The sequence below is a fragment of the Agelaius tricolor genome, unplaced genomic scaffold (genome assembly GCF_023055355.1).
Source record: "Agelaius tricolor isolate 1412-34295 unplaced genomic scaffold, bAgeTri1.0.p SCAF_22, whole genome shotgun sequence".
NCBI lineage: Eukaryota > Metazoa > Chordata > Aves > Passeriformes > Icteridae > Agelaius > Agelaius tricolor.
In genome coordinates, this window is record NW_027269282.1 from 10,682,994 (window position 1) to 10,708,997 (window position 26,004).

The 26,004-nt window shown below is 42.3% G+C and overlaps 1 protein-coding gene and 1 long non-coding RNA gene across 2 annotated transcripts in view; both read right to left on the reverse strand.

The window, feature by feature from the left end:
• Positions 1 to 26,004, reverse strand: part of LOC139599212 (uncharacterized) — a 432,267-nt gene that overhangs the window by 347,895 nt on the left and 58,368 nt on the right. The gene's annotated exons all lie outside the window — the stretch shown is intronic.
• CPXM2 (carboxypeptidase X, M14 family member 2) overlaps positions 1 to 26,004 on the reverse strand; it is a 68,610-nt gene that overhangs the window by 9,501 nt on the left and 33,105 nt on the right. Inside the window, exons 4-10 of the mRNA XM_071446143.1 lie at positions 17,115 to 17,199; positions 16,657 to 16,807; positions 10,262 to 10,350; positions 7,456 to 7,579; positions 6,361 to 6,557; positions 5,366 to 5,545; positions 3,924 to 4,221 (exon numbers count right to left, since the gene is read on the reverse strand). Of these exons, the coding sequence (XP_071302244.1) occupies positions 3,924 to 4,221; positions 5,366 to 5,545; positions 6,361 to 6,557; positions 7,456 to 7,579; positions 10,262 to 10,350; positions 16,657 to 16,807; positions 17,115 to 17,199 (1,124 nt within the window). The remainder of the gene's footprint in view (positions 1 to 3,923; positions 4,222 to 5,365; positions 5,546 to 6,360; positions 6,558 to 7,455; positions 7,580 to 10,261; positions 10,351 to 16,656; positions 16,808 to 17,114; positions 17,200 to 26,004) is intronic.

Below are 26,004 nucleotides of genomic sequence, written 5' to 3' on the forward strand. Positions count from 1 at the left end.
CTTAGCCTGCAGATTTGGAAGGGAAAAAGGTTCTTAGAAATGCCAAATGTTTTGTACCAAAGCAGCAGAGTGCTCAAGGCCAGGTTGGACAGGTGTCCTGGGTTGCAAGATGGGGCTGGGGCTGTGTATGCTGTTCCCATCTGTCAGAGCTGGGGCAGTTATCTTCTGTTCATGGGGCAGTTTGTTCTTTGTCTCTCCCACAACCAATCCTCCCTGCAGGAGATCTCTGCTGTCCATGGCCAGTGAGTGTCCCTGCAGGGCTGAGCCAAGTCCATCATCCCATGGGGAGATGCTCCGCCCAGGGGAGGAGCCAAGCATTCCTACCTGGGTACAATCTGAGGTTTGGGACAGCCCAGCAGCCTTTGCCCAGTGCATTCCCAGAGGAGCAGCTTCTGCTGCCCTGCATTGCCAGAGGGAGCCCAGGCCCATCTCCAGCAGCCCTGGAGCTGCAGAGGAAAACTCCCCCCTTGTGCAGGATCCCTGCTCCAGCAGAGCCACAGCTGGCACTGCAGGAGGGCTGAGCCCCCATGGGATGGGGCTGTGCCACCCCCTGACACACAGGGGACAGGGCATGTTCTGACTCTCTCGGTGGTTTTTTGTATTACTGCATTTTTTATTTTATTTTTATTTTCTTCCCTAATAAAGAACTCTTATTCCTGCTCCCATATCGTTGCCTGAGAGCCCCTTAATTTCAAAATTATAATAATTCAGAGGGAGAGGGTTTACATTTTCCATTTCAAGGGAGGCTCCTGCCTTCTTTAGCAGACATCTGTATTTTCAAACCAAGATAACAGAGCTTGGAGCAATCTGAGATAGTGAAAAGTTGCTCCAAGCAAGGGTGGAACTCGATGGGCTTTAAGGTCTCTTCCGACCCAAACCCTTCTGGGATTCTATTGATGGGGAAGATGGGAGCACAACCAGAAGAAAGGTCTCTACAAGAAAAATGTGTGCTTTTAAAAGAAAGCACTAAGCATTCCTAATCTTGGACATTGCCCACGAAGCAGCTCTTGTCTGTGTTGGGTGGCAGGGAGATGCAGCTGTTCACCCAATTCACAGAATTCCCATTTGATAGAACCCTGAATGCCAGCACCAAGAGCTATGTGCTCACAGGGGCTGTTATGTAAAAGTGATTTATCCGAGCAGTTGGTGAAAGAGTTCCTCAGTCTGTTTTCCTCCCTGAGTTATCTAACAGATAGAAAATCCACAAAAATCAAGGCAGTAATAATTATTTTATGTTACATACAGTGTCTGTAGTTTGTAAGAAATGAAAGGGTCTCTTTTCTCCCCAACACTGTGCTGCAGAAGACTGGGATTGCACTGTTGCTCTGCAATAAGGATTTCCATCAGAAATATCTCCTAATCAAGCCTCAGGAACCCCAGTGCCTCCAGTCTCTAAGGAGCTGCAGTTTAATTCTGCATTAAAGAGACCACTGTAACCTTTGCAAAGGGCTGGAGCACTAGGAAGGGCTGTCTTTACATACAGAGCTCAAACATTTCCATTCTCCAGGTTTCTCACCATTATTTTTCCTCCTTATTAGTTCTCCACTCTCACACAGATAACGAAATACAGAACATGAAGACTAGAAGAAGAAATTCTGTGAGGTTCATTTCTTGTTCCCCCTGCACTTCTAATAAAAAAAAATATTTTAAAATATGTTTGTTAATGATCATTAATTGTTATGTTTTAAATAGCAAAGATTAGCAGGAGTTGCATTCACCAAGTGCTTCTGACCAAGAAGAGTTAAACCAAAATCCCTGTTCCTGTCCAATTAGCAGTAGTCAAGTATTTAATGAGCCCTCAGTGCCTTCTGGAAGCAGAGCAGGAGGATTATATAATACAGATGTTAAACTTTTCACTTTTGTTGATGGGGAAAACCTAAACATCAGCCAGTGGCATATGCTACTCTACATAAATGTGCTTCCCCTCCACTTGAGAAACAGCCACAATTATTTTCCCCTCACATACTGTATAACATCCTGATTAATCTGCTGTGAAATGTTTTGCCATACACACTAATTGCTCAGTTTTAATACATGTATTTAAGAAAATGGCTTTGTGTTGCCAAGAGCGACTCTTTCCTAGTGCTTGAACATGCAAATCCAGCCTCAAAAATACAGGAAATAAAATTAAATCAATTCCTTTTTTGCCTCTCTGCAGTTCATCCAGTGCAGAAACATTATATGTAAAATTGCTGGAGAACTTGCATTCACTGCAGTCAAAATAATGTGCAGGAAATATCATGGCTGGGTTGTAAAGGCTTGAGGAGGTGCTGGATATCTGTAGTGCACATGCTTCTCTAGGGACTGAAATGAAATCTAATATTTCTAAATGAAAGAAATATGAAAGATTTATTTGATATTTAAATAAATATTAAATATTTTCTAAATGAAATTTATCTAATGCCAGCTAAATTTTCCCATGGCATGAGCAGTGAGAAGTTTCTGTGCAGGACCACTGCAAGGAAGCAGGTGGATGAGGAGAGGGGCAGTTTCAAGGTGTGGTACAATGAGGAGATGTCACTCACACAAAAGGATGGGTGGGACAGCTTCTGCAAGCACTTTTTTGGAGGTCTTACCATAATGTAACAGAGCAGGACATCAATCATTATTAAAACATCATCAAGAAATAAAGCAAATCAGATGAAACAAATCCAAAATGTAATTGGTCCTAAGAAATCAGGGTACAATTCAGCATCTATATTGTCCATCTTTACTTAATGGAACTCAGCAGGACAGCTGTCAGTGACAAGGCCAATGCCATCTTTTCTGGATTGATTCATAATGATGTTTCTTGTAGCACTTAGGAAAATTAAATTCATAAATTAGATAATTAAGTGGTCATGTTAGGTCTTAGAGAATGCTTTAGAATCTGCAGAAATGCATGGGAATGTAGTCAGACCTAAGAGTTCAAGGTTTCCCCTAAACTCACCCAACACTTTTTAACCTCCTGAAAAAGTATTTGAAAAGCTAATTCTCGACTGTAGCCTTTAAAGGCTGGCCAGCACTAACTATACATGGGCCAACATAAAAGCCATGTCCAAAATCCCAAAATGTTTATGCAGTGGACCTGCAAGTTCCAAACATGAGCCAGGTTCAGCTAAACCTGGCTTTCAGAGACACTGGCCTGCATCTGTTTGCCATTAGTGCTGCTCTTGTTGTCAGCCCACTGGTGGGAGATGCCTGTCTCATTTCCTAATTTCAAGGAATATGTTGTTTGACTGATGCACTTAGAAAAACACAAGGATTTTGAGCAAAGGCAAACGTGCCTAATATTAATAATGGGTTTCTAATTGGGCTTTCCTGGAAATCAAGGTTTTAGCCACACCACAGGCCGTGGCTTCCCCTCTGTGATCCTTAACAGAGTGACAGGCTTGGGTGTGTGGAGATTGATCCAGGCTGTGATTTATCCTGGCAGCAGGAATGCCTGTGGAGCCCATGCAAAATTTAAGTGTAAGGACATCCAGGTGTTTTAGAAATAGCAGAGTAGCAGGCAAACAGTAGCTTTTTATGGCATTTCATTGCAACTGCCAGTGAATGTGAGTGAGGGCTGATCTGAGGCTGAGTTCAGCCAGCAGGAGGCTGTAATCAGGATTTCCTTATCTAGGATCTCTCCCTGAAGCCCTTGCTTCAGCTCTGACACTGGCTGTGGTGCTTGGCAGCAGTTTTCTTCTTGTCACCTTGTGTGGGGGTTTGGACTGGACTGGTTTCTTCCTGAAAAACTGTCTTGAGTGCACAGAGTTCCTAAAGCTAATGCTCTGCATGTGCATTTTTGGAAAACTGGGCATTAGTGGCAGCAATGACACCTGGAAATATTCCTCCTAGAACACACAATTTTACCACCACTGCTGCTGCAACGCACACCAGGCAGCGCTGGCTTTACCCTAATTAGCAAAGGAACACTAATTGAAGCGTCTACCACTCACTTCCAGCCACGGTGTGCCACGAGGCTCCGTTGACAGTGCCATCCTCCTTCTGGAAGTCCTCGGTGTGGCAGGCTCTCCTCCTGGCATCCGTCATCAGGCGGTGCGTGGAGGCATAGGAGTAGGCCAGCCAGCGGAACACGTGGTCGTCAGGGGTGGGAGTGTAGTCCTGGGTTTTCCACATGGATCTCACCATGTCATAGGGATAGGCCACCACCAGCTCTCCCCCCTGCAAGTTGCCACCCAGCACAAAAGGGATTTTTTCCATCCAGGCGATGATCGCCCGCGTCTCCACCGCCACCTGGGAGAAGAAGCGACAGCAGGTCTGGTTCAGCGTGGAAATCTCATCGTGCTGCTTCAAAGGGAGAGCAGGACCAGGAGTTCCTGAGAGTGAGGGGCCAGCAGAAGGGATGTGGGCAAGGAGAAGGCCTTATTTAAATTATGGTACTTGTCAGCCATTTTGGGAGGTCACAGACATCCCTGAGGAGCTAACAGAACCTTCACATCAGTAATTTATGAAACAGGAACATCTATGCTGAGTGAGGCCCAGAGCAGGAACTGACAGAGGTGTCAGATGGTGCCATGGCTCCCCCTCTTTGTTTCCAAAATAAGGGATTTTAAACATGGAAGTAAAGCCCATAAATTAAAACACAGGAAGTTCCAACTCAAACTTTTCCATGAGGGTGGCAGGGCACCCCAACAGGTGCACAGGGAGGTCATGGAGTCTCCCTCTCTGGAAACATTCCAAACTCACCTGGATGTGTTCCTGTGTCACCTGCTCCAGGTGACCCTGCCTTGGATTGATCTCCAGAGGCCCCTTTAAACTGTTACTATTCCATGATTGTGTGATTCTAAAGTACTAAAAACTGCCACAGTGAAGCTGCTTTTAATAGCTGCCATTATATTTCAAAGGTCAGGCCAAAATAAGTTAAATTTCTGACATTACAATCCAATAAATGACATTAACATAAGCCACAGCAAGGTTTTGTGTGTACCTGATCTGTTGCTGTGTTTTTCAAGGTAAGAACCTATTTCAAGTAAGAGCGAGTAAGAAAATCCCTGGACAAATCTGCGAGTGAGTTTTCAAAGAGTTCATCTATGCCACAAAACCTGGGAGAAGCCTGATCCACATGGCTGAGCTCATGCTGTGCTTCTTCTTGTCTACCTTGCTGCCTAAAAGTTGGGTTTGGAGTCCTCCAGGTTTTTCAATAGCTGATGGAAAAGAAAATCCTCTAGGAAACAGTTTCTTCCTCAAGACTTGCCTCTAAATCCTGGGGAAAAATGGTGCTTTTGTGGTGCATTTTTATTTCCACTGACACAAAGGGAATTACTGACTTAGATCAGGTGTGGAACTTCACTCCCAGGTTATTCTTTTCTTGGGAAATGTTAATCTCACTCTCTCAGGACATCCCAGCCTTTGTGTCCCCTCTCCTGGCCTTACTCACAGTGGCATTTTCAGACAGGTACCAGTCAGGGATCGGGATGTGATGGTTTGGAACTTTTCTTTTACTCTTCTTCTGATCCTCTGACTCCCAGAGCAGAGAGTTTAGGTCAGGGAAGTTATTGTTGATGTCAATGCCGTCCTGAGTCCATCGTCCTAGAGACCAGCCCCCCAATTCTGAACCCTTGGATTAAAAAAAAAATAAAAATAAAGAAAAAAATAATTAATGTTCATTCAGATTACAGAAACCTGTGAGCCCCTGCAGAATGTTTGGGAATGTCCCAGACATAATTCTATACAGAGAAATGGAAGATTAATTATTTAATTAACTGAATTAAATCATTGGCACTTTTTAAAAAATTTTGTATGAAATCTTGAATGAGGTGAAGGAAAACCCATGAAAATTTACTTGAGGTTAGCCAAAATATATCTGTCAATGGAGACAGCAGACATTCCCTCCCATGACTATGATTTTGACTTTCCTATTCCAGTCTTCTGCAGACTGCTCTGGAAGATTTTCCAGTGCATTTGACCAGCCCCTACAATTTTTCCTGATGTCTGTCTTCATCCAGACTGAATTATTACGATGCCCAACACACCATGCTCTCCTTAAAGGCACACTATTAAATTTCAGCTGGAGAGGAATGCAAATTTTCACGTGCTGAGCTTGGTTTCTCGTGAGAAACAGATTGCACAGATTTTCCATTTTCCATAATGGTGTTGCCATGGCTCTGTACACCTCAGGATGGTTTGCTCTGGCAGCCTTTGTGGCCCTCCTTTCATGTACATTCTCCTGTTAGCCAACATCACATCAAACACTGTTTCTTTCAGCTTTTTCCCAAGATGGTTTGTGTTTACTTTGATGTGCCCATCTTTTCATTTTTAAATTTCGATCGCTCGCAAAACGTGATCTTTGAAGAGAATAAAGACAAGAGGAGCATTTTTGAGCCATCTACTGGAAAGAAAATAATTCCTTGATGTGCTCATCATCCTAATTACCGCTTTATAGGCCTTGTCATATCCATCAGGGTTCACTGAGGGCAGCAGGTGGATTCTGGTGTCCTGGATGAGGTGTACAATGCGTGGGTTCCCAGCCAGGTATTCCTGGCACATGAACTGCATGAGCAGAAGGATCAGCTCTCGTCCAAGCACTTCATTCCCATGAGCTCCTGCAATGTAGTGGAATTCTGGCTCCCCTGTGGAAAAAAACCCACGGAGCAGAGCTGTAGTCAGAGCAGCAAATCAAATCTCTATCAAACAGCTTCAATGTCAATCAGCAACATTTCACTTAAGGAGTGTTGGAGAAACATCTCAGCTGCACAGATGAGAGGTGAAAATGTCACTTTGGAGAAATAAATTGCTTTCTGTTGCTATTTTAGAACTGGCTTATGTATTAGTGATATCTAAAGCCACTCTGTAAAACCTCTAAAAACCCATATTTGATTAAACATATCTTTAATTACACTCACAACTTCAGCATGTTAGAGGTAGATTTTAACTGTTTTGAAGGTCTAAAAGTCACATGAAAAATACTCTGCTAGAAGAGAATTCTCCTAATAACCAATCTAAACATGTTATCAGTGTATTCATGGATACAGCAAAGCACAAAATTCCTTTATTCCAAAAGCTGTTCCAGGCACTATCACAGTGAGGAGGACCAAAGACTGAATTTCTTCAGTGCTGAAGAATTATATCATGGTAGGAAACTGGACCCCAGACCTCATGAGTGAAAAATTATTTGGAGATTTGACCTATCCCTGCAATGCATTAAGGTAATTTTCTATCCATAGCTACATCAATGCCATAACTAAAATCCATCCCCCAGTATTAAAGTTCACTTTTATTTTATTACCATGAAGAATGATCATTAAAGAATTTGATCCCACATTCAAAATGTCCTCTATTTGTGCTCACCCTCCCCTTCCCAAATTAGAAATACAGCACTGAGGTTCCTCCCACATACATTTGAAATCTTTGCTGCCATGAATATAATTCCATCAGTGATAATTAGTGAAGATATGGAGGAAGAGAAGGGGGAAAAAAGCCAAATCCCAACACCCCTTCAACAGATTTAGTTAAGATTAAAATCCTAACCAACTTCGTGTTCTCCTGGGTTGTCAGAAATCTCCACTGCATACAGCTTCAGTCCTTGGTGGCTTTTTCCAATATTGTAAATTCTTGTGATATTTGGGCACATTTTATTCACAGTTTTCATCAGCTGCCAACAAAAAAAAGAGAAAAAAAAAAAAAGAACATATTTAGACAATGCAGCATCAAAATAGATCCACGATGAGTTGGTGCATTCTAAATTGGATGTGGCACAAACTCTTCATTTGCTTCTCTGATTACCTCTTAGTTGTAAAAACTTTATGTTTAGTTCATGAATTTATAGCTCTGCTATCTCATTTTTAAAACATTATGCCATGGAGAGTAATTAAAATAATGGAGAGTGATTAAAGCAACCACACTCAGTGAGGTATTATAGACAAGGGACTTGAGGTGACCCAGGGTGTCAGTGCACAGAAATGCATTTATTTTGCAGGTTACCACACTTCAACAGAAATATGAATTTTTCCACTCTGCCAGCAAGCAGAGATATTGCATTAAAAGCAGTTCTATTTTAGCTAAAGGCTAAAACCCTGCTGTATAAATAATGTTACTGACTCAGACTTGTGTTTACTAATTCCTCTCCTCACACCTTCTTCAAATTGAAGCAAACTGAGCTGGCTGATGGTTCCCTGCATCCATGCAGCTCCATCCATGAGAAATGGGGAATGTGAGCCTGTTGTCTCAGAGCTCCTCTGAAACCCCTGACTCTGAAACTTCCACGGGCAGGAGCTTTCCTGACGTGCCTGGCACTCCAGTGCTCACAGGGAACCAGGAACATCAATTTAGAAAAGTGGTTGAAAGTATGGAAATGCTCATTAATAGTGAGAAAAATGCCCAGAATCAAGTTCAAAGTCTGTTACATTCAGTGGAAATATTTGTGTTGGCCTCAGCAAACTCCCCATCATCTCTTTAATTGCAAACATGTGATTATTTTTTGAGTCAAAGAACTTTTCCTGCATTAGACCTTTGGAGTAGCATTTACTGTGACTCTTTTGGTAACATGTAATGCAGTGGAGTTAATGGAAATACAATTCTGAAAATCAACATATTTCATATTTGATCTCCTCATTCCCATTTTCTACAAATGGCACAAAACTGTTAAAATATTTCACCTATGATCTGCGTTTGTTGGCTGAAAGACAAGGTTGTACTCAAATATCCACATCAAACAAGTAACAGCTTCCTGCACCACATGAAGATGTACAAATACATACACAGAAATGAACACATAAGAAATAGTTTGTGCTGTGAAACAATCCTCCATGTGAAACACAGTGAGGGCTCCCATTGACTGGAAGAAGAATATTAAATGCTCTTTTACAAGGAGAAAACTGGAGCTGCAAATTTCATCTTCCTAACCAGAGAGTTCTATTAAAATCACCTGACACTGAGGAAATCCCTCTCTCTCACAAATACTTGACTTATTGCAATGAAATGTGATGCTTCCAAACCATGGCCCAGGGAACACCATCTCCTCCTCCTTCAGTGTTGATAATAAATCAAAAAAGAGCATTTTGCTGAGATGGTTGGTGGTGAACTAGCCATGAAAAGTGACAATAATGCATATTTTGGGGGTTGGGGATGTTTTTGATTGTTGTTGGCTGTTTGTTTGTTTTTAATAAGAAGTTGACTCTGGCAGTTATTATTCCATTTTGCACTGAAGTTTTGAGAATAGTTTTGGGTATATGAGATTTGCTGCAATGCAACCATAATATTCTGCCCATCAGCAATTAAAATCCAATGAGCTCTAAAAAAATTAACTATTTTGACACAGAAGAAAGCAGAAATTGGGAGAGCACACAGTTGACAATTCTCAACCACGGTCACAGATTTTCCTTTTGTATGAAGAGTGCAAAAACATTCTGGTTTAAAGCTGTGGTTTTTTTTCCCCAAGATATTTCTAACCTGACCAACCTGTCTTTCTGCAATGACAAGATAAATACATTTTATTTTATTGTTCTTGACAGTAATTATGCCAATTGAGTTCCTACTTGTCTAATCTTTGTGCTAAGAAATATAGGCCATGAAATCTCTACCAAAATAAACGTGTGACTCAGTACACAATTGCTCAATAAAACCCAGTGGTGATTCATGCAGTATAAATACACTGAAATCCAGCACACAGCAAGTGATTCACACACATCAAGTCCAAACATATTATCTTTATATTTGAAGAGAAAGTGGGCAGAAATATTTCTTCAGGACAACCCACACTTGTGTCTGTGGTGATATGAAGCAAGATTAAAAACAATAACAAAGCCCAGAACTTGTTTGAAGTTAAAGGAACAAGATCAACAACGCTGGTAGGTTTAAAATTATACTAGCAGATGTTTTTTTTTCTGGTGTTTCTGGTGAATTTTTGCTGATTTTCACAACTGTGAATATGGAATTGGGCTCTAGAGTTTATTCTGATTATTCAAACCCACAGAAATAGATGAGACAAATGATGGCTAAATCAGAGTCAAATCTAGAAGGAGAAACCACTGTGTCATTCACCACTGAAATAAATATGGAAGAGAAGAGTGGCCCATTACATGAAAATACTTCCTCTGTCACATAGTGTCACCTCCTTCAGGTTCATTTATGTACAAATTCAGACTTTGGGACTTTATTGGACTGCTTCTTTTAATAGATTAAAACAGAGAAAATATTTTAAAAACACACTGCAGACAGAGTTTAATAATATTTTTAAATGAAAATAATATTTCAATTTTTGTGGAATTCAGATTCCACAGGGCTGAAAAGCCTGCACCCATCCACCCTCCATCACACACCATCCTTCTTTGCCTACCTGCCTCATCTCCTTGTAGTTGTGATGCTTAAAGTCCAGATTATCAGTGGTTGTCATTTCATTTCTTCTGTGGTAATAATTGTTTGGGTCTGAGAAAAAAAAAAAAAAGAGTTTTCTCATGCTTAGGAATCTCAAATATCTCAGATATAGAGGTGCTTTGGCACAATGCATGTAAGGAACGTGGAAATCTGAATTCCACTGGCCTGTGTGTATCTAAAACAGGTTTTCAAAAGCAAAACTCAGAGAAACAACTAATTTGAAATATTTCTAATCACTGCACAAATCAATTCATACAGATCCAAACAAAAGCAAGGAGGCACCAGCTTTCCAGACAGCTCCTCTGCACAAAAAAACCTGAATTTCAACAGAAAAGCAGAAGGGCAGCCTTAGGCTGCAGAGGAGGGAAAAAGTCATTGGGAAATGATGAGTCAGATGCAAGATAAAAGAGTGGAAGAAAAATCAAATTAGAGGAAAAAGCCACAGTAAATGCTTTGTGTCCACTTGATTAATTTACTATTGCAAGGAATTTTAGTTTTCCTGATGAGTATTTTCCAAGCCCATGCACTGATTGCAAAACATGGAAAGGAGTAATTTGGCATATTAAGCATTCCTAATTATCTTCCAAAGGAGTTCCTGTGGAAGTCAGAGGTGTTTGTTACTAAAAATTTACATATTCATTTGTTTATGGATATTATTTATAGTTTGTTAATTCTGAAGTATCAAAGGAGGATATGTGGTTAGAAAAGAATCTTTTGTCTCCTTGACATTCCAGGCCTTTCACCTAGGAAAAAAAACCTCAAAACCAAACAGTCCAAGGCTGTTATGGCTCAGCTTTGAAGGTCCTGATGAATGTGCTCCTGGCCTAATCTATTATGATTTATTTTCAGAGACAAACAAGTCTATTTGGAAAACATCAGACACATTCCTTAACTTGCCACATCTGGGATGTCTGGAATTCTGAGCAATCGTTTGTCAAGCCAGTGGCTGTCAGGCTTCTATGAAAAATTGTTTCCCTTCACACAAAATCATCTTCATTGGTTGAAGATTATTGGCGGAAAAGCGAAATATGAAAAAGCCTAAATGTCATCCTTATTGCAACACAAAAAGATATTGTCTCTAGAGAAAAAAAAATGGTTTTAAACCATTATATTCCCATAATATCACCTGTCAGCTGTGACTTTTTTTTGTGGGGAAAAAAAAGAACAATTCTGAGTAGGAAAAATATGTAGTCACCATCCCACAGCAACAAATCCTTACTGAAATGATGGAAAACTCACAACAGTGCAAAATACTTTATAACATTTTAAAGTTTCATATTTCTGGCATCAAAACCACTAAATATTCCCGTAAAATTCTAAAGTTTTGGAGGTCTTTTGCACTATTTAAGTTATTTATGAAATGAAACATGCAAGTCCCATTAAACTTCACAGTAACATGACCCATCCTTGTCTCCACTTCCATTTCCTAATCTACAGCAGAGATGCTGGAAGGTCAGTTGAAGGCTGCTCTACAAATATGACAGAAAAAATGTGAAAAAAATTTTTGTCTCATCAAAACCCATGTTAATTTGTAGAAATTACTCATTCATACACTGACAAGAAATGGAAATCATAAACAAAACCCTCACTTCTTCTCAAAGAGACAATGTGTTCAGTGCCCCACAGAATATCTCCATCATTGAGAAAATACTTCCACGTTGTAAAAATATAAAAATAAATGTCATAAAACTGCCAGGATGTTGAAAGTTTTCTGTATCCCCATGAGCCAAAATATACAGCAACCGATTTTTTCCTTGATACTTTAATCCCATGCCTTTCAAAGCCTGGCTCTTTTTCCATACATCAAACACTAATATCATGGGAATGACTGTGAATGCTGTAGAGTTGGTGGAAACTTAAAAAGACTGCAGTGAAAATGATGGTATCTCTGGCCCTTCCTCAACAACAGAGCTCAATTTGACAGTTCCCTGGGGAATTAACACTCATACTTTGCCAGGCTCTGCTGCAGCCTGCTTGGATAGCTGGATTTCTGCTGCAGCAGGAATACAGATGAGAACATTAAAAGCTAAAATGTAGAAAGGCAAACAAGGCTTGCACACAGCTGGATGGGTTCACTTTGGCATTTTTTTTTTTAAATAAAACTGAGAATAAGAGACTGAACAACTCAAACTACAGAAGAGTTCTACGAGAAATATACTGATTTATTCACAGAAATTCTGGACAAAGTCTCTCTTCCTCCCATGGAGAAAAGATCTTGCAAAACTGTGCCACTCACATTTATACAGAGGGATATATTAGCTTTTTTCTACCACTAATCTGTCTGTACATAACCAGTAGAGGTAATGAAGTTTGCTGGGAGAGGCATCTTGTGCCCTTCATCCTTCTATTCTTGTAAAGATGGACAAGTGACTAAAGCCGTTAAATCACAGATTCATAGGAGCAAAGAATGGTTTGGGTTGGAAGGGACCTTAAATCCCATCCAGTGCCACACCTGCCATGGCAGGGACAGCTCCCACTGTCCCAGGTGCTCCCAGCCCTGTCCAGCCTGGCCTTGGGCACTGCCAGGGATCCAGGGGCAGCCCCAGCTGCTCTGGGCACCTGTGCCAGGGCCTTACACCCTCACAGGGAACAATTCCTTCCTAAAATCCCACCTAACCCTGCCCTCTGCCATCAGGAAGCCGTTCCCTTGTCCTGTCACTCCAGGCCCTTGTCCAAAGCCTCTCTCTCCATATTTTTTGTAGCTTCCCTCAGGCACTGGAAGGCCACAGTTACATCACCCCAAGGCCTTCCCCTCTCCAGGATGAACAATCCCATTTCCCTCAGTTTTTCCTCACAGCAGAGCTGCTCCATCCCTCTGATCATCTCTGAGGTCTCCAACAGCTCCATGTCCTTCTGATGCCTCAGGTTTGGCTTTTCTATTTTTCCCATTCTGTGCTGCTTTAGTGGGTGGGTCTGGGCTCACATCAGGGGATGCTGAGCTCTGTGCCCAGAGCAGGGAGACAAAACAATTCCTGCTCCAGCTGGGCACCAAGGACAAATGATCCAAATCTCAGCCCCAGAGCACAAACCCCGTGGGCTGGAGAGAGAAAAACAAGCAGGGTGGGACTGCAGGGGCTAAAGCTGGGATGGGACAATGAACTGCAAGGTGCAAATGGAGCAGAACTGATCCCAGGGACAGAGCCCGTGCCCGGCCGTGCATTTTGGGGCCATTTTGGTTCATCTTGGGTGCAGCCCTGGCTGGGCTCTGGTGCTGCCCAAGGTGCATCCATGGAGGAGATGCTTTGAATAAATCCCTGCTTTATTCTGTAACTCTGTCCAGCCTATGTCCTAGGGCAGCCTGCACAAGGCCTCCCTTCCTGTGCTGGGATCCACAAAACTCCAAGTGAGTTAATGCCCAATAACTTCGCAGTATGAGGGCTCTGAAAACTGCCCAGAAAAAGTACCAGAAAGGACCAATTGCTTGGCAGTTGACGAAAAAAAAAAAGGATATTTTCACTTATTACAGCTCTACAGTGCCTCAGCCAGTGAGGCCCTGATGCTTCCAGGAGGTTTCAGCTTCTCAGAAGTGCTGCTCCAAATGCAGGGCATAATGAAGGCAATCCAAGGGATTCAGAGAAGTTTTTAATAAAAAGAATATTCTGGTTTAAATCCCTTAGACTGCCTTAAAAATGCCAATGTGCTGTTTCACAAATGACTGCGGTTTTTTTTTAATTTCCATGTAATTTAAGTGAATTTGACTTGTCTTCACTAAATTGAACATCTCACAGACAGCACATGTGTAATCTTGAAATAAATCCGCTGGCAGCCACATCAGGTGATTCTAAGTTTTTTCCACATGATCTATTTCATGGCAGCCTCATGAGCATTGCTTATGAGCATTAACATCACACATGAAATCAGCAATCAAATAATGTTTTTCAACTATAAACTGATTCTATTCTCCTTTTACTCTCAGAAGTAGGTGCTGGATTTAGAGCTGCTGTTGACATGGACATGTATAACGAGAGATAAAAGTCACATTTTTATCAAAAAATGAACAGAACTTTAGACTTGACCAGGTAGCCTGGCACTGAGAGAGAAGCAGTAAAAATAAGACTGAAGCCACTGCAAAACACAGTACTCCATTACAGAGCTGTTAAAATTCTTTTTTTATCTTGGGTTCAAAGTAATGGCATGATCATGGTACCAGTGATAGTTTTCTATATAAGAACTATTAAAAATTAAATTCCATCACAAATTTATTCCGTTAAAATAATTGTCTCTTGCCTTGAATACTCTACAGTATAAATAAATGCATGAAGAACTCCACTAATTTTCTCTTTCCAATCTCTGGGTGCTTTTGATCACATATAATTTCATTTTGACCTTCCTTAGGTTTGAGGAAGAGAAGGCAAGGAAAGCACATCCATCCCTCTGAGGCAATTGCAAAAGACTGTGTGTGTCAGCCTCCCTCTATGTAAATACCAGCATTTTTGGAAAGTGGAGAGGGAATTAAATGTTTTTGGGTTTTGTCCTCTTTTTGCCCTCTTTTTTGAGACATGGCAGCACTGATTGTTGTTACAGGTAAGATTTTCTGGCATCTTTCCTCCACAGAGAAATGTCTTTCTCTTGGTGAAACAGCAAACCCTTTCTGTTGCCCAAAGATAGCACTGACATAGTTGGACAACACAGCTTTTTCTTTCTTTCTTTCTTTCTTGTAGAGCTACTGTAACAATCTAGAAAAGGTTGTTTGTCCAAACTAGCCTAAGATACAACAAAAATGTATGCTATGGATAAGATATAAGCATTTCACTGATAAAAATTACAATTATCTTACATAATACTGCTTAGATAAGTATGTTACAGTTGCCCAAATAGTGTTTTATCATGATTTATTCAATTTTTAGTGCATCTAGCACATGCAGAAGGTTTTATGGACAGAGCCCTACCCACAGGAAGGGGTTCTAGCTGTCTTTAACCATTTCCATCTCATTCAGACAGTGCTAACCTAGAATATCAATCTTATTCAGGTTTTTTCTTTTCCTTTTATCCTTTCTCCTTATTCCTCCATTATCCTCCCTTGTGAGTCTGCTTGATGGAAAGCTGATACAGAGCACAGACTGAATGCAAATAGTTTAATATATTCAGGGATTAATGAAGGCATAAACCCTAAAATCACAAGTCTAGAAGACACGAAAAGAAATTCAGAGTTATGAAAATGGGTTTCTTTCCTTCCACCCTCCTTTAGTTGTTGGGGTATTTCCCTATGCCCCGGGCTTTGGAAAGGCTAGAGGTGTGTGAACTAACAGAGCTCCACCTCCTGATTTTGGTGAATTTAGGAAAATTGGTCATTTTGATGGAAAAAAAAAATCTGTCAGAGAAGAAGAGCCCTTGATTTCCAGTCCCACAGTCAATACAGAGTGTTAGAGCAGCACTGTCAGGGTCGCTGCTCCCACGGCCAAACCGCCCAGATATTTAACTTGGAATGAGCAAAATAAGACCAATAAAGGGTGAGGAATCCACTTAGAGGGAGCTGCAAAAACATGTCCCATCCTAGAGGAAGAAAACGTGCTTGGAAAGACCTCTGGAACCTGGGGAACAGCTTTGTCCCGGGCGCCTCGCGTGCGACGCGCAAAATGAGCAAGGAGAAAGAAATGCCAGCTCTTTCTGAGCTAAAAAGATGGGTCAGCACTTATCAAAACCTATTAGTTCTTCAGTCCAATTACATTTTGAATGAACACACCCCATTCCCATTGTGTTTCTCAATGAATGATTCTGGTATTTTCTTTCAGGAATATACTGAATCAGCCACTGCGGGCAATTAACTCAATAAATGACTACCAGGGGGATGCTCTGATGCTGTTTCCATGTGAATCCAAGATCTGTGAAAAGCTGGAAGAGCACTCAGCGGGACAGTGCTGAAAGTGGGGATGTGTTCCCAGCTTCACCCACTGACACAGACCCGTGAAGCTCAAGGGTAACAAATGCCAGCGCTGCCAAGCAGAATCTGGCCCTGGATGGGTGTAAAGCCAGTAAGAATCCAGGGTAAAAAACTGCTGCACTCAATAAAAAATCACCTTTCCAAATACTGACATTTTTGCTTTTTTTCCTGTTTAGATGCAGTTTTAGGGGAGAGAAAGGGATCATGAGAATTTACATACAAATTGCCCTAGGAAACAGTCAGATCACCCATGCAATCTTGTTTTTTTAATAAAGGCACTTACAGATACTATGGCTTGCATATCAAAAGTTATCCTGATACTCTCTGTGGGCTTGGACAGACATTTCTATTTCTTTCTACATAACCCTACCACTCAAGATAAATATTATACCAAAAGCAAAGCTGTCCAAAGGAAATGCAGTTTTTGAGTCCTGCCACATGCAGCCATGCCAACATGAACTATCAAAGGCTCTCACCTGGCAAGGGGCAGCCCAGGATTTCCAGCCTCATGCAGATGCTGCCCTCCTGGAACCAGGAGCGGGGGTTGATGCGGATGTAACGCGCCACCAGCGGCACCGGCAGCATGTTCAGCACTGGGATCTCCTTCTCACTGTTCCCTTCAAAAATCTGGCCAGGCCAGACAGGGGGAAAGAAAGGGCAACATCAGTGCTTCAAACTGGCTTGCAGTGGTTTTGGTAAGGGAAATGTAAATGTTAAATGCAAAATCACCTTTCAGGTCCAGGCTGATGGTGGCTCGGGCCAGAACTGCTCTTTGAGGATGGCAATGCCCCCCATTCCCCCATGGCAATTCTGATTCTGTACCTTGGGATTTGCTCTTAAAATCAATGGGAGATGCTGCCACTGACTAATCTGTGGCCAGCTCCTGCTTTCCCACCTCTGCTCTTCCCCATAAAACATGTTTTGTTCTACTCACCACATCTCCAGATTCGTTCCTGACAGCAGTCCACGCGTGGCTGTCGTTGCTCACTAACACTCTGTAAGAGGTCACCCAGTTACTCCTTGAAAAAGAGAAAAAATAAGTTACTTTTCAGAACTTAGAATGACTGCACATTATTTAATATAATCAAGCTTATAAGGCTGCTAGCAGTGGAAATCCCATTTGGAAAAGTCATGCCAATCTGGATTCAACACACTGTTCAAAAAGCCTGGCACAAAGAAGCAAAATCCTGGTGAGATAATATTCTGGGATTCCAGGGGGTGAGAGACTTGCTGCTCTCCTCTCCTTTTATATGCAGAGTTTGGGATAAATGGCTTATCTAGAACAGATTTATGCAGTGTTCAAAGATCATCTTTTCAGCTGCAGAACATTTATTAGTTCTGCTGTTATTATCAGAGAGGATGGGAAAAAAGTAATAAATCCTCAAGGATGAAACATCTGTGAATTTCAACCAGCAAAATTTCCATTTCTTTCAATAGAAGAATAACTGGTGCCTGCAGTTATTCTTGTATTTATTAGCAAGAGACAGGGACAGAGAGACAATTGATCACAGGACTACTGCACTCCTACAATATCCTGATCAATCCCCAATAGGCTGATTTTTCTAATGTCATCTGATTTACAGCAAAATCCCCTTTCATCTAAAGAAGTCAAATACTTCAGTTATGCCTCATCTGGATCCAGCTAAAGAAGAGTATGAGGAAATGTAAAATGCTGCTTCCTATATTCTGGATTAAAGCTGTGGAGTTTCACATTGCTCAGGCATTACCTGTGGACAGGTAATAATGTGTGTACGGGGCTGGAGAAGGCTGGAGAAGGCAATGCCCAACTCTCCTCCCCCATCTGTTACTCAGAAAGGGCAGCAGTGATTTGTTTTTTCCCCTAACACCTGGTTTCAGTAGGCAGGGACTTGGAGGAGAGTTGTGGCTTGGAGGAACATTTGTACCGTGAAGTGAGTCCAGGATGATTAAATTCCATATTTATGTGCCACCAGCAGGGCTCTGGAGCTGCTCTTCTTCAGCACAGGCTCTTATCTGAGCTACAGTGCCACGGCTGGGAGTGAAACCAGGGCTAGGAAAGCTCTTGGCACTGGAGAGAAGAAAAGGGGACTTTGGGGCAGGTGTTGAAGAAGCAGCAGAGCATAAAAATTGAAGATCAGGAGGGCCTGGAAGGACAGACACACCTAAGCACTTCCCCTTATACTGCTCCTGTACAAATACAACTTTGATTTGTTTTTTTTTTTTTCTTTTAAAATCAACTAATAATAACAAACTACCTATGAACACACACTCCCACATTGAACCACTGTGCCTGTGTTTAGGGACAAACCAGCCTTTATGTGCTCACTAAAGAGTCAGGCTTCAAATGAAGACCAAAATGGGACAAGGATGGAACAAAGGTAAAACCATCAGCCCCAGCTCACCAAGCCTTGTACAAAACAGACAACTGAGGGTTTTAACACATCTGAAAACAAAGATGAGGTAAATATTTAGTAGGATTTGGAAAATCACTTCTGGACATTCTATACTAATGCCCCCAAAAGTAAAAAAAAAAAGAGATTTTGAAAAAAACCCAACAAAATAACAACTGAACAAACCCAGCTCTGTTTTAGACACTAAACCAGCCCTTTACAACTCTTTCACCAGCCTCCTTCAGTGAATAGACTTTGCCATTCATGTTAGATTAAATGGAAAAATCTTGACAATTGCCAAGCAGGCAACTTTTTGTTATGGCAATGAAAAGAAGGGTACATCTATCACTTGTAATGCACACAACTTTAGTATTTGGTAAACAACTGTAACAAGTTAGCTGCACTCTGAAAATCCTAATTGTCTGTCTGTCAGTGGAAGGGCTCCTGGGGTAGGAGATTTACTGCAGAGCTGAGAAGTGCCATGCTGGCGTCTCTAAAATTTGGCTGTAAAATGATAAATGACACACAACAAAATAAACAGTGACTTCAGCATGCTGGAAAAGTTTCTCCTGACTCTTGCAAAGAACTTTCTTCCCTCAGCTTCTCTGTGTTCTCAAGTTGAAGAAAGGCTGATTTACTTCCATCAAATAAAGGAGCTGACAAGAGGGAAGGAGAGGGAGTTGTGACAAGGACATGGAGTACCAGGACAGGGGTGATGAAAGAAAGCAGGTTGGGATCAGATATTGGGAAGAAATTCTAGGTTGTGAAGGTGGTGAGGCCCTGGCACAGAGTGCCCAGAGCAGCTGTGGCTGCCCCTGGATCCCTGGAAGTGTCCAAAGTCAGGCTGGACAGGGCCGGGAGTAGCCTGGGACAGTGGGAGGTGTCCCTGCCCATGGCAGGGGTGGAATGGGATGAGCTTTAAATTCTCTTCCAGCCCAAACTATTCTATAAAATGGCCAACAGCAAAACTCTAAAAAGAGGAAAATAGCTTTTTCTAAATTACTAGGAAAATATAAGCTTGAGAGCAAAATCCTGGGTTTGAAGGAGGGTGCTGGTGGCACTGTACATATTCAATGCACATAAAATTATACTGGGGTTTTTGCTGTTTTGTTTTGTTTTGTTTTTTTTTTTTTTTCCTTGCTCATTTTGTTGGGGTTTTGCATGAGCTTTGCATAATTGGGGTTTTTTTACTATTCTTGACATCTCTCAAAATCAGACTAAATGGCCAAAAGAGACAATGCCACAAACCAAATAACATCATTGCTTCTGAAGTATTACAGAACTTTTTTCACTTCAACTGCACAGATCAGATTAGGAAGGCAAACACAACACATCCAGATTCATTGCTCAACATTTGCAGAAGCAATTCAAACAGGGCACTAAAGTCACATGAAACCATGACAAACGTGGACAGACTTTTGTAAGAAAATCATGGCACATACAGGGTGTTTTAAAAGAACAAGCTTGATTTACTGGCATGAGAAAAATGTTGCTGTCACTGTAACATTTCTAAGCTGGGACTTTCATTTAACATATTTTGATTTTCTCACTCCCTACCACTGCAAAAGTTCAAACCTCTCCCAAAGGAAAACATATACAAGTAGTCCTGCACATTTTCCATCTTGAGCGGCAACAAGCAACGTGCTGTGGAGGGGCAGAATGCAATTAAAATCCTAATGGACCGCATCCAGTCTTGGACACTGGCAGGATAGAAGGACCTCAGAGGGTCATGGAGGAGGTAAATCAGTGCAATGTATGAAGGTACACACCATATACTATTCATTGTGTTTGCCTGTGAGCAAAAAGCAGAATAAAAACATCAGAGGGGATCAGATCCTTCTCTCACTGGCACTGCATGCAAAGCTGCCTCCAGGGGCTTAAATCCCTCCCCCTTTTCCCCCAATGCCACAATAAAAACAGTTTCTGATAATATTAAGGAGGCTCCTGTAAATTGAGACTCCTCTGGGAAATGGCACCTTCTCCCTAAAAGCCACATCCCCCACGCTGGGGAAGGGGAGCTCTGTGTGGGTTCTTGTGGCCAGAGGATCTGGAAAATAAAAACCAGCAAAGCCCTAATTGACTGAGTGTCTTCAAACCCCAGATACTCCTCCAGCTCCAGAGCAGACAAAAACTCACTAAATCCTCCCAAGAGCTGCAGTTTTCCCACCTGTGTGTGGCACAGGAGGGCTGCTGACCCCAGGCAGCAGCTGGATGCTCCAAGAACAGCATTTCCTGGGATCCAGGAGTTCCAGAAACACCTGGTTTATTCATGTAGCCACAGAAATGTAAAGCTTTTCTTGTGGCAATCCATCAGTGGAGCAGGGCAGCTAAAGCCAAGCCTTATGCTAGGAGAGGTACTGGGGAATTTTGTCTGTGTGATCACCTGGTGACACCAAGATCCATCTCCTCGGGTTTGGGATTTGCAGACAGAGATTTCTGTCACATCCAATCTCTTTGGAGCCCATCAGCACTGAGCAATAAAGCTGTCTAAGGAAGGCTGAAATAAAGCTGTAATGTTTTCCAGAACTCAGGATGCTGTTGTTTCAGAGAAGCTCTTCTGCTTTCACTCTATAAAATCTCCCAGGACCTACCACTATACTCCTAAGAGAAAAATACAGATATTTGCTGGGTTTGTAGAGCTGAGGAGACAGAATTCCAGGCAAGTCCTAGGCCAGCATTCACAAAAGAGAGCATTAATTATGGAGCTCTTTCTTGGCACAGGGCAAGGCAATCCAGAGCCATTGTGTGACCATCCAGGAGTGTTTGAGGTTACCCCCAGCCCATCACCCTCTGCCACAAAGTGCCACTTCTGCCTCACAAATTTCCTCCATGCTGGAAAAAGATCACAAGGTACAGATTTGACAGGGAAACTTTGGATTCCGGTGCATCCCTTTTAAATAATCCCTTTTAAATTTTAGGCAGCCTTATCTCTTCAGACACAGCCTATCTGAAAAATCTCAGTATCCACTGACAATATTAATCAATTCTTTTCAGAGACAGTAAATGCAAAAATCAAAACGTTATTCAAATTTACTTAATAGGGTGGATTTTTGAATTATAACTAATTATTTGGTTTTTATCTGTAATGCACTGGCCTTAGACAAAGCTTATTTGAACACCTTCAATTTTGAATTCAGTCTTTTGTGATGCATGGAAATGTCCTGCTTTTCCATTTTCATCCAAAAAAGAAAAGCTGAGGGATTAAATAACTTGCCCAGGGACAGAGAGAGTAAACTTGAATCAAAGCAGAGAATTAAAAGCAGATCTCCTACAGCTTTGGCAGGTTCCTGTCCCAATAATCAGCTTTTCCTTATCTAACCACAGCATCAGCTACTGAGCAAAAAGATCATGGGCAGCACCAGAACAGCAAAACATCTTCCAGCTGTGCTTGCCCTGATACAATTTCCTGACTTTTCTTTCTGTGTGTTGGACCAAGGCTGAATCCCAGCTCAGGAGAATGCAGGGAAGCAGAGGAGGGATACCAGATTTTCCCTGCCCAGGCTCCAGCAGGCAGTGGATCAGCTGGGAATTGGGATTGTTTGGGTTTTTTCTCTTTGAGCAGCACTTGCTGCATGTCATATTTTAATGCCAAGCTTCTCAATCATGGAAAGCTAACCAGCAACAAGTGAAATAAATCTAAAATAAATATTGATCCTCATCTCTGAGGGTGCTTTTCCACAGCAAGGAAAGCCCAGGTGATTTGAAGTGCTGGTGAGCAGAAGCTCAAGCCCAGAGTGGCAGAGATGGGCCACAAAGAAGATTGAAGGGATGGAGCACCTTCCTGTGTGGAAAGGAGAGAACTGGGGGTGCTCAGGCTGCAGAAGGCTCTGGACTGGACCTTAGAGCAACTTCCAGGGCCTGAAGGGGCTCCAGGAGAGCTGGAGAGGGACTGGGGACAAGGCATGGAGGGACAGGACACAGGGAATGGCTCCCACTGCCAGAGGGCAGGGCTGGATGGGAGATTGGGAATTGGGAATTGTTTCTGTGAGAATGGATTTCCCAGAGCAGCTGTGGCTGCTCCTGGATCCCTGGAAGTGTCCAAGGACAGGCTGGATGGGTTTTGGAGCAGCCTGGGATGTGGAAGGTGCCTGTGGCAGGGGGATTGGAGCAAGATGACTTTTAATGTCCCTTCTAACCCAAAATATTCCATGATTCTCTGACATTCTTGGAATTAGACCAGAAAACACCAGCAGAGCTCCCATGAACAACAGACCTGGCTCCAACCGAGCATTTTATTCTTCTGCTGTCAGGCCAACCTGATTTATCTGCAATAGAACCCCTAAAATTAATATAAAATAGACCCATTCAGGCAAATAAATGTGTACCCAGCAATAATAAATAAACTGAAACACCAAAATACTTGATATAGCAAAATCTCTGTACCAAAAAAATGCTGGACAAGCTTTATACTAAATGATACTCATGCAACAGAATCAGCATGCTGGCAATTAAATGGCTTTCTACTTGAAAAATTAATTTGTACTCTCATGCAATTAAATGTATAACCATTAATATTAATATTCTATAATAATATTTATGCTGATAAAATTTTAAGTCACCCACTGCCAAACAGTTTCCAAATCAGCCAAGAAAAAATAATGCCCAGGCAAACCACAGGTAGCCCAGCAAGTTTTGCAAACTAATTAAAATAAATATGATTTAGGAGATGAAGATTGACTAGCCAGCAAGGGTATTTTTTTAATAATTGAAGTCTTTGAATGTTTAATTTTTAAAATTGCTTCTAGCTGACTGAAATGAATGTACTGCTGTGAAATCCATCTCTTTGGAGGCCCTACGAACAAAAGCTCAGAGCCAGAATTTCACTTGCTTGAGCTGAATTCAGCACAGATTTTTTCAAAGCTTTACTCAATAAACAGGAGTTGGGGTTGCAAATACCTTTCCAACCCAACATCTGCAACTTACAGCCAGGTTTTTACATGGATTTTATGAGATTCTAGAAAATCTGGTGATAGCTGTGGATGTTTCTTATTTTGCTGTTGTACATTCAGCCAATAATGCCTGAAGGTGCCAGGGTCAGAAACATCCTCTGCCCCAAAGATTTTGGTCTTAACCCCTCATTTTTGGCCACTCTGCAATGAGAATTTAATGAGTTTGAAATTCCTTCTGCAGCAGGTCCTCTGTATCTGCTGAACACAACCAAGCTGTGATGCCTTTTCTTCTGAACCTCTTTTTGTGGCATTCTTAGTTTTCCATTCTTTTTTTGTGCCTACCTCACCTTTGTAAATCAGTCATGTATTTGAGGAGAGAAATCCAACCTTTCCAGGCAACAGCTCACTTCATGAATGTTAAAATACAGGAAAATGAAAAGCCCTGAGAGTTACCAGCAAACAAACACTGCCATTTGTGCCACAGCTGAGAGAATATTTACAGCAGTGCTGGAGGCTCTCAAGCCCACAGAGAGGTGGCCAAGTGCCACCCAGTGCATGTGGAAGGGACATTGGTTTGGGAAGGGCACAAGTGGAGGGACAAGGAGCCTGATGACCCCAACATGACCCCCACCCAACCATTCTCATTGCACCAAGGCACCATTCATGAGCCAAAGACACAAACCCAGGCTGTGATGAGAGAGGGTGAGTAATCAGCTGCAGCAGATGCCCGAATTCACTGGAAGTCTCCTTTTCCAAAAGGATTCAGCTCATTTGATTTCAAGTCCCTTCCAGGGAGGTTACAAAGCTTTCCTTCCTTTTCTGAGCATCCCCACTGTGCAGGGCAGGTTCTGTCCCCTCCTCAGCACCCTCTGGGAGTGCAGAGTGACCACTGCCCCAGGGTGGCACTGCCCTGCTCCCTGCCAGTGAGTGACAGAGGCTGGGCACAGGATCCCCGTGCCAAATCAGAGCCACAACAGAACAGCATCGGCTCTGACATTTCTGTCAAACAAACTCGGGAAAGCATCAATCTGTGCCTGGCTGTGCTGTCAGCACCCCACCCACACAGGATCACCCCAGCAGCTCCCCAGAGCCAAGGGGAGGTGGGGAGGGCTCATCAGTGACAAAATCCTGGGCAGGCAGCAAGAACTGAGCTGGAAAATCGACAGGGCACAGGGAGTGAAATTAAACAAATAGATGGAGAGCCCTGCAGGTGCAGCTGCCAAAGGCTGGCTCATGAAAGCCCATGAGAAGGATTCACCAAGCCACACCCAGAGAAAATCTAACTTATTAGGTAAACCCATCATAAACATTAGTGGAACATGGAACTGCTGACATTATTATCTCAAGGGAGCTTTTCCTGCAATGAGTTCAGGTTGTTTTATAACTCCCATCAATACACTTGATATGATTTCTATGGATTTGGAACAATTCACCCCATGAGGCTGACTTTGGGAAAGCTGTAATCATCTCTGCAGTCCTGTCACCCAGTCAGGGCACATAACAGTTTGCACTGATTTAATGCACCAGAATTACCCAAGTCTGCACACAGCAGCTGCTTGTTTTGTTACATGATCTGGATAAAACATGGAGACATATCCCCTGGACTTGTTGAAGTTTCAGCAGGGTGTGTTTTCACAGCCTCTGCGAGGGGACAGGAGGAGCTGCTCTGAAAGGCAGAGCCAGCTTTGTCTGTTGTACTTGTGAGCTGGGCAGGGTTTGGGGTTTATTCTTCTCTGCTCTCACAAGCAGCATTGCACTGCTGAATTTTGACCCTTCGTGTGTACAGTGATAAATTCTGTTTCCTTAGATTGTAGTAGCAGCTCAAACCACCTGTGAATATCCACTCCACTTTCCTGAATGCCACCCCAGTGTCACTGGAAGGATTATCACTGCTCTTCTGTTATTGTTGGAAGACTGAAGATGCTCATGTGATTACCACTTCAGGAAGCCAGTGTTACTACTCTGAGACCATGACCTTAGAACCAGGAATAGCTGAAAAGACCCTGGCAGTGTTGGACTTGATGATCTTAGAGGCACTTTCCAACCTTGATGATTCCGTGACTCTGATTTTTACTGCCTTGCAAGCAAGGAAATTACCCCCTTGCCATAGACACTGCCTAAAAAACAAATCTGAGCTTCTGAGAAACTGCCAGTGAGCGCAGCAATGAGCTGGAATGTGGGGCAGCACATTCATTTTGGGACTGAAGAGCAGAATGCTGTAGCACCGAAATTAGAAGCAAGCAGGCAAATTGCACTGACCTAAATTTATCCTGAGCTGCATCTCTGGAAGGCACCCAGCTTGTTACAGACCTAGAGTTCCCTCAGGACAGTTTGTCAAAAGGGATGCTGGGGCATCATGAAGAGCTACACTGCACACAGGGAAGCCTGAGGTCAAGGGTGCCCTACCAAAAAAAATTGCAAAATCATTCTCCTGTTCAATCACAAGGATCCTGTCTGTAGCAAAAGCATGATCAGACACAAAATCCAATCTGCTGGGTATTTATTGTTTGCTATTCCTGCAGAGCAGCACAGGGAAAGCAAAGTGCCACAGAAAGGAGTGGGCAAT